The sequence below is a fragment of the Falco biarmicus genome, chromosome 19 (genome assembly GCF_023638135.1).
Source record: "Falco biarmicus isolate bFalBia1 chromosome 19, bFalBia1.pri, whole genome shotgun sequence".
Lineage (NCBI taxonomy): Eukaryota > Metazoa > Chordata > Aves > Falconiformes > Falconidae > Falco > Falco biarmicus.
The window spans coordinates 6,147,594-6,160,360 of NC_079306.1; the positions used below are offsets into that span (position 1 = coordinate 6,147,594).

General features: G+C 51.9%; 2 protein-coding genes across 2 annotated transcripts; one reads left to right on the top strand and one right to left on the bottom strand.

Moving 5' to 3' along the window:
* Positions 1-3,215: 3,215 nt before the first annotated feature.
* Positions 3,216-4,172, bottom strand: LOC130141605 (olfactory receptor 14C36-like). The gene has a single exon (XM_056322631.1). The coding sequence runs from the start codon at positions 4,152-4,154 to the stop codon at positions 3,216-3,218; it is 939 nt and encodes a 312-aa protein (XP_056178606.1). The 5' UTR covers positions 4,155-4,172.
* A 3,397-nt stretch (positions 4,173-7,569) lies between these two features.
* Positions 7,570-8,505, top strand: LOC130141496 (olfactory receptor 14C36-like). The gene has a single exon (XM_056322495.1). The coding sequence runs from the start codon at positions 7,570-7,572 to the stop codon at positions 8,503-8,505; it is 936 nt and encodes a 311-aa protein (XP_056178470.1).
* Positions 8,506-12,767: the final 4,262 nt, after the last annotated feature.

Here is a 12,767-nt window from a genome sequence, read left to right on the forward strand (position 1 = left end):
TCCTGATATGACTGACTGAGACACTGGAGAACAGTCGGTGGGGAACAACTTACCTGCGGAGATACAGGCAGAATCAACCACCCCTTACAGAGAGACCCACTGGGTTTCACTCTTCTGCTGGGTGGTTTATTCCTTGGCGAGGGGCTGCTGAACTGGGGAAGGCAGTGACAAAGAGATCCACAGGAAAGGAAGAGATGGCCAAGGACACTGCAGGTGCCATAAACTGCACTCTGTACGGCACAGGCAATGGCCGTACGCAAGGGGACAACCCTTGGGTTCTCTTGGTGACTTCCAGCCTTGCCCGTGCCCTTTGCCTTCCGTCTCACGTTGTCCTACGCTGTCCCACGGCTGCTGCTTTTCCCCGGCAGGCCACAGGCACCCATCTGGCTTCCCCACCTTGCTCTCACCCTGCCCTTGCCGCACATGCACTCACGTCTGCCCACCCTCACACGCTGTGCCTGCAAACACAGACATGGACTGATCTCATATTCCTTCTGGACGACGTCTCCCACCACAGCACAAGCCCCTGAGAGAAATTTCCTCCTCCTGACCTCCAGTCTCCACTTTCCCAGCTGCACTGGGTGGCAGTGCTTCTCCCTCCTGCTCTTCCCTACCTCCAAGGAAAGCTCCACCACCTGGGAAACCACCCTTCAGGCGGGCATCCCGACCCATCCCCCTCCTTGTGGCCTTTCCCCTGACCATGCCACGGCCTCATCATGCTCTTCCAAGGCTGCGAGCCTTTCACCTTCTCGCATAGACACGAGCAAGCGGTGTGCCTGCTGCGGTGCTGTCATGTTCTCAGGCAGCAGCGACGTGACAAGCAAGAAAGAAGCCCCTTGGTTCTGCTGGCCTGCCCGAGACACGGGCAGATGGAGCTTAACAGCACGTGTCCCAGCCATGAGTCAGGGGCTGCCCTACGCGCTGTGTCAGGCAGAGGTGACCTCACCGCCCCTTTCCCAGGCACATTGCTGCTGGTGGCCTGTCCCCTCCGCAGGCAGAACTGGCCTCACTGCCCCCGTCACAGCCATTGGCTTCCTGCTGGAATGTGAGTCCCTGAGACACAACTCACCACGAGATACCGTCCTCAGCCGTCACCCTCCCCGTGGCCCAGCACCCAGCAGATAAAGGGAAGCTTCTGTCAGCCAATTTATCTCATGGATTTCCTACCTACCATTTGGCTGAGAGAACATTCCCCAGAGGAACTGCTTTGTTTCTACTGGACCATGTTTTGTCTCTGCTTCTGCGCCTCTGTTTTCCCTTCTTCCCCCTGCTATCCCATCCCAACAGAGCTCTCCAGGGAAGTGAGTCAATGAGTCCTAGAATATCTCAGGTTGGGAGAGGCCCCTGTAAATGCCCTTGTCCAGCTGTCCTGCTCAAGGCAGGGTGAACTGGTTAGCATCGCTCAAGGGCTCTGCCCACTTTGGCATCATCCACAGAAGGGTCTGAAAAGCCACTTTGTCAACTTGTACTGGGAGACAATAAAGACATTCAACACAGTTGGCCCAACTGCTTGCACTGGAAGATGCCACTAGTCAGTGGCCACCAGGAGGACTTGACCACTGGTGACATTTGGTCTTGAGCCCCTGTGGCGTATGATGCACCGACTCTGGGAGAGGATCGAAGGCACAAAGACACCTGAAGACACCTCCAAGAAACTTTATTAATCAATAATCAAGCAAGCCTTTTATACCTTTGCAGGGGGCTGACGTGTCAGCCTGTAATTGTGCTCAGCAATTTTCCACTCTGGGCTCTTTTTTTATTACAGACACAGCAGCTCAGCAACTCCCTTTATCTACAAGGCCACAAGCTCTGCAGACCACTCTCTATCTTCAAGTTTCTCCTCTTGCTCCCATGGCTTCCTTCCAACAAGCATAACTGTGTCTCTCTCCCAAGGTCGGGTTTCGCTCCCTGACGCTGTTGAGCTAGCTCGAGACATAGCCACAAGCCCCCAGCCAACTTCCCCCCACAGTATCCTCCATTTCTTCACTCCAGAAGTCACCCATCTGCCTATACAGAAAGTGCAGGAGAAAAAGTCAAAACCCTTGCAAAGGTCCAGGTACAAACCATCCCCTTCTTGCCTCAATACGTATGGGTGCAGCAATCCCTTTGATGTCCCACAATTACCTGGAAATGGCTGCAGGAGTATTTCCACCATCATTTCCCCAGACACTAAGGTGAGGATGACCAGCCTGTATTTCTCCCAATTGTCCTTCTTGCTTTTCCTGAACAAAGGCTGGATGTCTGCCTTTTGCCAGGACCCCAGAACCTCCCTGATTGCTCGGACACATTTGAGGGCACCATCCAGAAAGGGTGCCGTGATCAGACCGAGGCACTTGCAATGAGCCTGCCCCAGGCGGGTGAGATGAATCTCCCTGGGACAGTGGCCTTTGTTCCTGCAGTCACACACAGGAACGGCCAGGCGCTAGGAGGTGTCCCCACCTCAGCTGGCCTCATGCACTGCTGGCGTGGTTGAACCCCAGCCTCACGCGCACAGGGGTGCTCAGAGGCACGAGCCCGTCCCTGGCACATGCGGAGGCAGAGCACTGCAGCAGGCACAGTGACTGCCTGGCCTCCTGCTGCCCCTGCCAGAGGCTGGCAGCACCTCAGCCCGGGGGTGTCGCGCCCTGCTCGGCACCTCGCGGAGATGGCCCTCGTCATGAGCAATGGGCACGGGGACCTCGGTTCAAGGAAGCACGTTGCAGTGCTGCATTCAGGTGGTCTCCACAAATCCATAGCATTTTATGGAGGCCAGCACCGTCACAGAGTGCCCGTTGCCTGCCCCTGCCTGCGCTCACAGGACTGCCACGCAGCACGGCGGTGACCAAGCTGCCAGAGCCCTCAGGCCTTACACCAAGGCATGGGGTCAGAAGGAGAGTGTGGAAGTGGAAGAAGGACAGCACTTGAGAGCCAAGGGCTGGTGTTCCCTGGTACTGCTGCCATGCCAGGAACCTTTTCCCCTCCGTCTGTGGACACAGGAACTGTCCCTGCAGCTCCAGAAAGGCCGTGGAAGGAAGAATCCCAGACAAAATAAAGTTGCCTAATGGCCCTTTGGCTTTGTTAGATGAGGAGAGAGCAGGGCACCTTCAGAAAAGAAAATCACAGAAGGAATTAGAATGGGGATGACAACTTTATCAGAACTGAAATACCACAAGTAACTACAAAAAATTCAGAAGAGAGTCAGGGTCTGTGATGAACTACATTATAAATGCTATTCATCATTTTAATGCTTTAGAAGAACATCCAGCTATCAGTTTGCACATTGCACACTTCAGCTCCTGGTTCCTCATGCTGTAGATGAGGGGGTTCACTGCTGGAGGCACCACCGAGTACAGAACTGCCACCACCAGGTCCAGGGATGGGGAGGAGATGGAGCGGGGTTTCAGGTAGGCAAACGTGGCAGTGCTGACAAAGAGGGAGACCACGGCCAGGTGAGGGAGGCACGTGGAAAAGGCTTTGTGCCGTCCCTGCTCGGAGGGGATCCTCAGCACAGCCCTGAAGATCTGCATGTAAGACAGAACAATAAAAACAAAACAGCCAAATAATAAAGAAGCACCAGCCACAATTAGCCCCACTTCCCTGAGGTAGGTGTGTGAGCAGGAGAGCTTGAGGATCTGTGGGATTTCACAGAAGAACTGTCCCAGGGCATTGCCTTGGCAGAGCGGCAGTGACAGTGTATTGGCCGTGTGCAGCACAGCATAGAGAAACCCACTGGCCCAGGCAGCTGCTGCCATGTGGACACAAGCTCTGCTGCCCAGCAGGGTCCCGTAGTGCAGGGGCTGGCAGATGGCCACGGAGCGGTCATAGGCCATGACGGTGAGGAGAGAATACCCTGCTGAAAGGAAAAAGACAATCAGGAAGAGCTGTGCAGCACATCCAGGGTAGGAGATGTCCCTGGTGTCCCAGAGGGAGTTGGCCATGGCTTTGGGGACAGTGGTGGAGATGGAGCCCAGGTCGATGAGGGAGAGGTTGAGTAGGAAGAAGTACATAGGGGTGTGCAGGTGGTGGTCGCACACTATGGCAGTGATGATGAGTCCGTTGGCCATGAGGGCAGCCAGGTAGATGCCCAGGGAGAGCCAGAAGTGCAAGAGCTGCAGCTCCCGCGTGTCTGCCAATGCCAGGAGGAGGAACTGGGTGATGGAGCTGCTGTTGGACATCTGCTGCCTCTGAGCATGGGGACCTGCTCAAGGAGGAAAGATAGCAAGAAGTCAGAGGATAATTCTGTGAGCCAAGTGAAAGCTGTTTCTCCTAGATGCGCCCCCGGTGCCCCATGTCCCCCCTCTGCCGTTCCTAGGAGAGCTCCCTTCCGAGCCATGGCTGGAGCTGTGCTGAGTGCTGGCCGAGTGTGCTGTGAGGAGCAGGGGCTGTGCCCGCTGGCTGCCCAGCAGTGAGCCCTGCTCTGCAGCAGGAGCTTCATGGGGACCGTGGGGGCAGGGGCCAATCCACTGCAGACAAGACAATGGCTCATGTGTTCCCAAAGGCTCAGCACCCCACTTCTAGGCAGGGACACCCAGGGCTCACCGTGTGCCCTGGAAGCAGCATAGACCTTGGGTGGACACCCCAGAGAGATGTTTAAAGGGTTCCGACCATGTGAACTTCTTGAAAGAGAGTCAGCTCCTTCCCCAGCCTCACAGACTGCATTGCCCACAGCATCATCGGTTAGGGGAAAGCTGGGACACCTCCTTGCCGAGGACATGTCTGCACAGGAGGACCCACAAGGTCTGCGCCTGAGCCGGCAGCTGAAACCCCTCTTGCCAGAGAGCCTGTCTGCAATGCCAATAGCATCTGAGCAAGGCCAGGAGAGAGACAAAGGGACACTCGGGAACTCCTTCCCCTTCCCCAGCCCGGCACACCACCTCCCACAGAGCAGCAGTGCAGGGCAGTCACCCTCAGGCTGTGCTCAGCGAGAAATGGCACCGTGGCAGCAGGAGAGATGCACTTCATCCCTTCTGCTGCTCTGCTGGACCAGGAGCTGTTGAAACACATGGAACCAACGGTCTAAAGGCTGTGCTGGGTGGGAGAGGAGAGCAGAGGTGTGTTGCTCAGGGAAGGCACCTGCACGGCAGACCATGGCCAGGAGGTGCCCCTATCTGCCCTGCATCAGGGTCCCCCTCAGCATCTCCCCCCCTCCCTGCCCAGGGCTCTGCTGCCTGCAGCTGTCCCTGCCGGCAGCTCTTTATCTGGCCCCAGGGCTCTTCCCTGCCAGCGCTCACAGAGCCCAGCTCAGCCCCTGTGTGCCCAGCTCTGCCCTTCAGCCGCTCTCAGTCTGCCTGCCGCAAGGAACAGCTCCCCCAAAGCCTGAGGGAAAAGGAGAGCTGATGCTGGTTTCATCTGCAGCGTGCTGGGGAGGGAAGGCACTTGCTCAGCTTCCTCATCAACCTCCCTGTGATGCTTTCAGCATCTCAGCCGCTGCTCTGACCTGCACAGCTGAGTTTCCATTGCCACCAAGAAGAGACACAGAAAAGCGGCAGCAGAGATTCAGGCAAGCACAGAGCCAAGCAGGAAAGCCCTGCCGTGAACGTGCTCATGGAAAGTCCCCTTGGAAATGACCTGGAGATGTGAACAGCTCTGATATATGCAGCACCAACACAAAATCAGTCAGACCTTCTCCTGCTGGGGGTCGGTCCTTCCACACATCCTCTGTGCTCTGGCCCTACACAAAGCTGCCTGTCTACAGAGCACTGGCTGGGTACAGGTTACTTGTTTGCAGGTAGAATAATGGTCAGGTGAGACTGAGCCTGGTGGATCCAGCAAAGGCAAAGCTCCTTTTGTCCGTGGGATAGGAGTCACTGAATGCACATAGGAAGACTCAAATAAAACCCTCTGATATTTCAAAGTTACGATTCAGGAGTCTAGGGGACTTGTCCTTATTAAGAACTCCTTTATCATGTATTCCATCGCATTCCCATAGAGTAAAAAACTAAAAACAGAGACTCAAAAAAGTACTTTACCTTTATACTAACCTTGCTTTGTACTTCTTTTTGAAACCACCAATGGAAAATATTCTGGCAGTGAGCTGAATCTGTGAGCAGCCCTGAAGCACACAACAGCCTCTTATTAAGAGATAAGCACTTCCTTGTGTGGGGGTCATTCCTTGAACCCACAGTTTTTCGCCACAGCCGCACGGGAGCCCCCCGGCAGGCTGAGAGCTGCCCCTGGCAGGCGGCAGAGCCCCTGCCCCAGCACACAGCCCCCTGGGCTGCAGGGACCCTGCTGGCAAGGACAGCCCTGGGCACCCCTGCCTGCACAGCCACCTTCACAGCCCTGCAGCCGGCCCTGGCACAAGGCAGCCCACATGCCCTGGCCCTCCCACGCTGCAGCAGGGAAGCCCTGCTCTGCAGCACACTGGCCTCCTCCACAGCAAAAGGCTCCCACACGGTCCCACAGGCTGGGGGGGCCCAGCTGCTGCAGACCCGGCTAGGAACTGCAGAGGCATTGCCCTGCAGCCACACACTTACCGGCTCCAGGGCTCTGCAGATTTCTCCAGCAGGGAGCTCTCAGCAGCCCCCCACCAAGGGCTGCTTTTGAGCTCTCCCTGCCTCCCTCCTCTGCCCCTCTGGGCTCCCTCCAGGTGTCCCTGGGGCTGCAGGGGAACCTGCTGGGCAGCAGGATGAGGCAATCCCTCACGGGCCTTGCCTCTCCTGGGGGGACACACTTATTTCCAGCAGTGGCAATTCCCTTACTAGAAAAAGTTTTCTGCAGGAGTATCAACTTTTGTTAACCCATTACTAGAGAGGACACCAGGAAGACTGCAGCAAAGGATCTAAATACTCCTTAAGAAACCTGTATCTGTGTCTGCTTCTGGTGGATTTACAGTCAGGAGTTGGTTTTACAGACAGGAGCAGATTTTATAGAGAGGATGTCTTCAGAGCTTCAGTAAGCCCTGCAGAGCCTATTTCAGCACTTCATTGCACAGTCCGAGGGCTCAAGACCCAGCTCTCCTTTGCCCAGGCCATGTCTCTGCTCTGAAGCAAAGCCTTTGCACCCCCGGGCTCGGGGACACTGGGTACCAGGTTGCCTGGGAACCAGAAGGACAGACCACCTCCCCTCACTGGGCACTCACCCACAGGCAATCCTCTTGCCTCACAGACCTCACTCTGTTCCCCCGGAGGGCAGCAAAAATGCTCTGCTTTTCTGACATGGGAGAATACGCAACAGGAGAGATGGGGGGGAGCTGTGAAAAAAACTAAAGCTCTCTTACAATGCCTTCACCCTTCCCGTTCCTTAGCACTGGCGCTGCAGACGCTGACCAGCCCTTCTGCGTTGGCACTGGTTTCAGAGGACAAAGTTAAACACCAGGACTGGTCCCTGCCCCCACCCACTGCTGCAGAGTGGGGCTGGCTGGTCAAGAGCCCGTGGGCAGATGCCCTGCTCTTCATCACCCACACGGCCAGCACCAAGCAGGGCTGCAGCCACACAGCTGCAGGAAGGTCTCCGAGAAAAGAGAGGGATGTCTGTGTGTGACGGGGGGATGGTCTGTGGGAAATGGCTTTGATTTTGCTTGCAGAAGTCTCCCCTAAATTATCACTGTCTTTTTCTCCTGTGACAGGACCATATGCCCAGAGGCAGCACATGTCCAACAGCAGCTCCATCACCCAGTTCCTCCTCCTGGCATTGGCAGACACGCGGGAGCTGCAGCTCTTGCACTTCTGGCTCTCCCTGGGCATCTACCTGGCTGCCCTCATGGCCAATGGCCTCATCATCACTGCTGTAGTATGTGACCACCACCTGCACACCCCCATGTACTTCTTCCTCCTCAACCTCTCCCTCCTCGACCTGGGCTCCATCTCCACCACTCTCCCCAAAGCCATGGCCAACTCCCTCTGGGACACCAGGGACATCTCCTACTCAGGATGTGCTGCACAGCTCTTCCTGATTGTCTTTTTCCTTTCAGCGGAGTGTTCTCTCCTCACCGTCATGGCCTATGACCGCTCCGTGGCCATCTGCCAGCCCCTGCACTACGGGACCCTGCTGGGCAGCAGAGCTTGTGTCCACATGGCAGCAGCTGCCTGGGCCAGTGGGTTTCTCTATGCTGTGCTGCACACGGCCAATACACTGTCACTGCCGCTCTGCCAAGGCAATGCCCTGGGACAGGTCTTCTGTGAAATCCCACAGATCCTCAAGCTCTCCTGCTCACACACCTACCTCAGGGAAGTGGGGCTTCTAGTGATTAGTTCCTGTTTAGTCTGTGGATGTTTCATTTTCATTGTGCTGTCCTATGTGCAGATCTTCAGGGCTGTGCTGAGGATCCCCTCTGAGCAGGGACAGCACAAAGCCTTTTCCACGTGCCTCCCTCACCTGGCCGTGGTCTCCCTCTTTCTCAGCACTGCCATGTTTGCCCACCTGAAGCCCCCCTCCATCTCCTCCCCATCCCTGGACCTGGTGGTGGCAGTTCTGTACTCGGTGGTGCCTCCAGCAGTGAACCCCCTCATCTACAGCATGAGGAACCAGGAGCTGAAGGACGCACTGAAGAAGCTGATGCAGTCAGGTGTCTCTCAGCAGCACTGAACTGCCTGAATCTCCTCACAAGGCATTTGCAGGTCATCTCTGGAACTTCCTGTGCATTTAGCGCTTTTAATGTCACAATTGTGTTTCTCCTAGAATGTTTGCATGCACTCCACTTTCTCAATAGCATGAACCCAGCCTGCCTGACCAGCCTGGCTTTTGTACGTTTGCATCCAGGATGGTGCAGCTGGACTCCTGTGTCACATCTCTGTAATTTAAGGGGCTTGTGTAGTGGAGACATCTATCAACTTCCCAGGAGAGTAAAGCACCAGTGTAGAGCTCAGCTGTGTGAGTGTGCAAAGTTGGGGCAAATAACAGGGTGGGGGCATGCGGCAGGGTGTCCTGGTGCAAATCCTTTGGTCACGGTGAAGGAAGCAAGGCAGTGATCGGGTGGGACACTGTCACAACGGAGGGAAGACACAGTCACTCAATATGAGTGATCAGCAGACTTTGTTTATTGTGTCTTACAGTCACCTTTTATGCCTTCTTATAATTAGCTCATACATATTACAAAAGTTAAGCTCATTATTGGTTAGTTGCCTAAATACCAAGTCCGCCCCTAGTTTCTCTTCTGTAGTTATCTGTTCCCACCTGCAACATTCTTTTCCCACCGAAATCTTCCTGTTATTGTGTAACAAGGACAGCCAAAGACAGTGTATTTTGCTTTACTTCAGATAAGCTGAGAGCGATGTGCATTTTTGTCCAGCCAGCTGGACTATGTCTATGTGACCCTTTTCAGCTAGCCAGTTATCCACAGGACACAGGGCTCTGCTCAGTGCCATGTTCCCTGGATACCCAGGGGAAGCTGCCCCAGGTGCCCCAAGATGTCCTAAGCATCAGTCGTTTCCTTTGCTTGTTGTACACCCCAGTCGCTACGAGGAACATTTGCTGCATGGTCAGCTCTGTCATCCTTAGTGGCTCAGTGATACCCAACTCCATTGCAACTCTAAATGTAAATGGAGCCACTTTCCTACTGTCACTGGTTACACACAAGTCCCATAGCTCTTGCCACAGTTGGCCGCTCAGCCAAGGCTGTGGTCAGACACCTCCAGCCAGATCATGTCCTCACGGCTTTGCTTTGACAAATAGTGAAGTAAACCACTGACTGTAGTAATCCCACCAACTGGCCTGGGTCCAGTCTTTCACTCTCGATGTTATCTCAAATAAACCCCAGTTTCTCAGCCTCTCCTTGTCCATAACATGATCCAGGTCCCAACCATCCTTATGGCTCCTGCAGGACTTGCTCCAGTCGGTCAGGGTCTTTCTTGTGCGGGGGAGCCCCACTGTGGGCTCAGCAGTCCTGATGTGGTCCTGTGGAGGGTTAACCACAGCACCCAGCCAGCCCTGCAGCTGCTCATCCGCTCCCCTGACTCAACAGGAAAAAAGCAGAAATTATACCAGCAATGTTCATGGGTCATGGCCAAAATGTGTCATATTAAAATTCAATTTAATTTATTGCCAATTAAAAAATACATGGACTGTGAGAAACCAGGACTGAAACATAAAGACCATTCCCTTTACAGTTTCTCCCAGGGCCAAATTACTCCATTGTTCCCAATTCATCTACACACCAACACCCTGAGAGGTGCAAGGGTGCTGCGATGGAGAGACAGGACACTGCTTGATGCAAGCAAATGTTGATTTATTGTATACAATCATGAGTTTATATATGTTACCAGAGGCCGCGTGCTTTAAACAGATTGGTTCCTTAAGCTAAGCATTACATACTAGGCAATCCCTGTTTGGTTAACTACAAACAAAGGACACTTTAAGTAAGTTTTTACAGTCATCAATTAACAGCAAAGTGTTACTTCTCCCTGGCTCCATCTGTTCCTCATCTCCTTACCTTTTCTCGGCCTGACTCATCTTGTTGGTTGTCATCTATTCACCCTCCTTATCCTCCCAACGTTTGTGGCCTACAAGCTGGAGCACGTTCCTTTCAGCTAACTGATTGTTACTTATGGTCCTGATTTCCAGGCCCCCTCCTACATCTCCCCCTTCTTGTTTTTGAGCAATCCAAATCCCGTTTGTTTTAAACATGCATTCGATCAAGTTACTCATCACTCCTTGTAAGCGTTGAAACAAACAAGGAACACATAATACTACAACCAACAATACTGTCAATACCATCAATGCTCCTTTGATTATGGTTTGTAACCAGCCCCCTAACCCAAGGCTTGAAAGCCAGTCAGAAAAAGGATCATGTCCTTCAGTAACATGCTTCATATTCTTGCGCAGTGCTGCTAATTTCTGAGCTATGCTTTTTGAGTGATCAGACAAATTCATACAACACATTCCTTAACGATGTTCACTACAGGCTACTCTCTACTGTTCGTGCTGATTCCTTATCTTCTACAGGTGACATCACATCCATCCCTTGTTCTGTCTCATCCTAGTTTCTTCTCATACTCCCTCAAAGTTATTTAACTCTTTGCTGCAGGATTTCAGCTGCACATCGTCAAAGCAAGGCCAAAGCTGCACTTTATCTATGTCAAAACAAACCACTGTCTCTGTTCTGTACAATTCTACAATTCCCCCTTTTTGTTTTTGAACAGCTAGTACCAGGTTTGCCGTGTTCTGCGGGGCGCTGGATAACATGACAGCAACCAAGGCAATAGCAAACAAACAGTACTGCACATTGAGTGAATGGATGCCAAAAAGGCTGACATTTCCTCAGATTTTGATAACATGTTGCTGCAGTGGGGCGCCTAAAATCCACACAGCACGTACCATCAAAATCCTCACAGCCATGTCCTTGAGCCAACAACAAAAGCCAATAGTTGCTCTGTTTTGTATGTCATAGTGGCAAATTTGACTCACATTCTTAACTGACTACCAAACAAGGTGATTTAACTCTTTAATGCTTTCCCTGCTGTTACTCTGGATAAGAGAAGAACCGCTGCAATACATTCCCATCATAGCCTCCTACTGAACTAGCATCTACATAAAGACAACTATCGACATTCCAAGTGCAAACAATATCAACTTCTTTTGGATTAACTTTATACAGAGGTAATCAATTATCCCAAATATCAAGGCTTTCAGTAAGATTCTTCATTCCCCACATACATTCACTTTTTTGCAACAATGTCTGCAAAGTCAGTTTCAAGGAAGGGCACACCAAAGAAGGACTGGTTCAGTCAAAACGTTCAAAACGTAGCATGCTTTCTCTGAACGTGCCTCTGGGGTCATTCCCTTCATTCCCTCTTTTTTTTTTATGTAACCAGAGAGACTTTCCCATAACAGAGAAGCCCTTATTTACATCTCTGAGCCTGGACACAAACCGCAGCTGCATGCACCACCAGGCTCAGGGCAGAAATCATTCAGCAGTTACATAGCTGTATATCACTACACGCATGCAGACACCTATTTATCACTAGATAACCGTGTTTATCTTTCCTACTCTCCTTCACAATACCCAGCTGTTCTCTCATCTCTTGTTAGGTCAAATATTCTCCAGTTTCCTCTCCTACATCTCTCTCCAGACATTCTCTATCCTCCTCTTTTTTGCTTGTTAATTCCAAAGAGGCAAAGGTTGTGTGTAGCTGGGTGACCATGACCTGATTTATGTTACAATCAACTAAACACTGAATACAGGAAAAAAAGGTATGGGAGTTGTAAGGCAAACATCAATAAGGTGGTTAAAGATAATTATAATAAATCCTGTAATACTTTTGAGTCATGGCCCAAAGTTTCCCAGCCACGAGAAGAGACCAACGGCATCCCGCCCCTGGCTCTGCTGCAGATTTTTGTTTAAGGCTTTTAAGTTTTGTATGCTTTTGTGGATTGATTCAGAGTGGTCACTCAGATTCACATAGCACATCCTATCAAAGTCTTCACACTCGTGTCCCTGTTTTAATACTAAAAGTTAATAGCAACTCGGTTCTGTAGCAAGATATGATGGACAGAATCAACATCTGTTAAGAAGCCAGAAAAAAAAAAAAAAAAAAAAAGAATAGTATTTGTGGTATTACTTTTTTTAGCAAGCTAGCAGCCTAATTTACTAAGCAAGTTAAGAGTGTGTACTATTCTACAGAAGAGATTAGAGAAGCAAAAAAATGTGTTATGCTGCATTGCAGAGCACAACCTGAGAGTTACAGTCAGCTGTGAGTTCTGCGTTATAATCATTTTGACACGTTGGCATTGTGATTGTGAAAGTTGCCATTTACAATTTTCATTGGCATTATCATAGCTGGTTGTTTAAAAAAGCAACCCTTGAGCTTCCTCATGCTCGACTTGTTGCAAAATATTCTGAAGCCGATCAA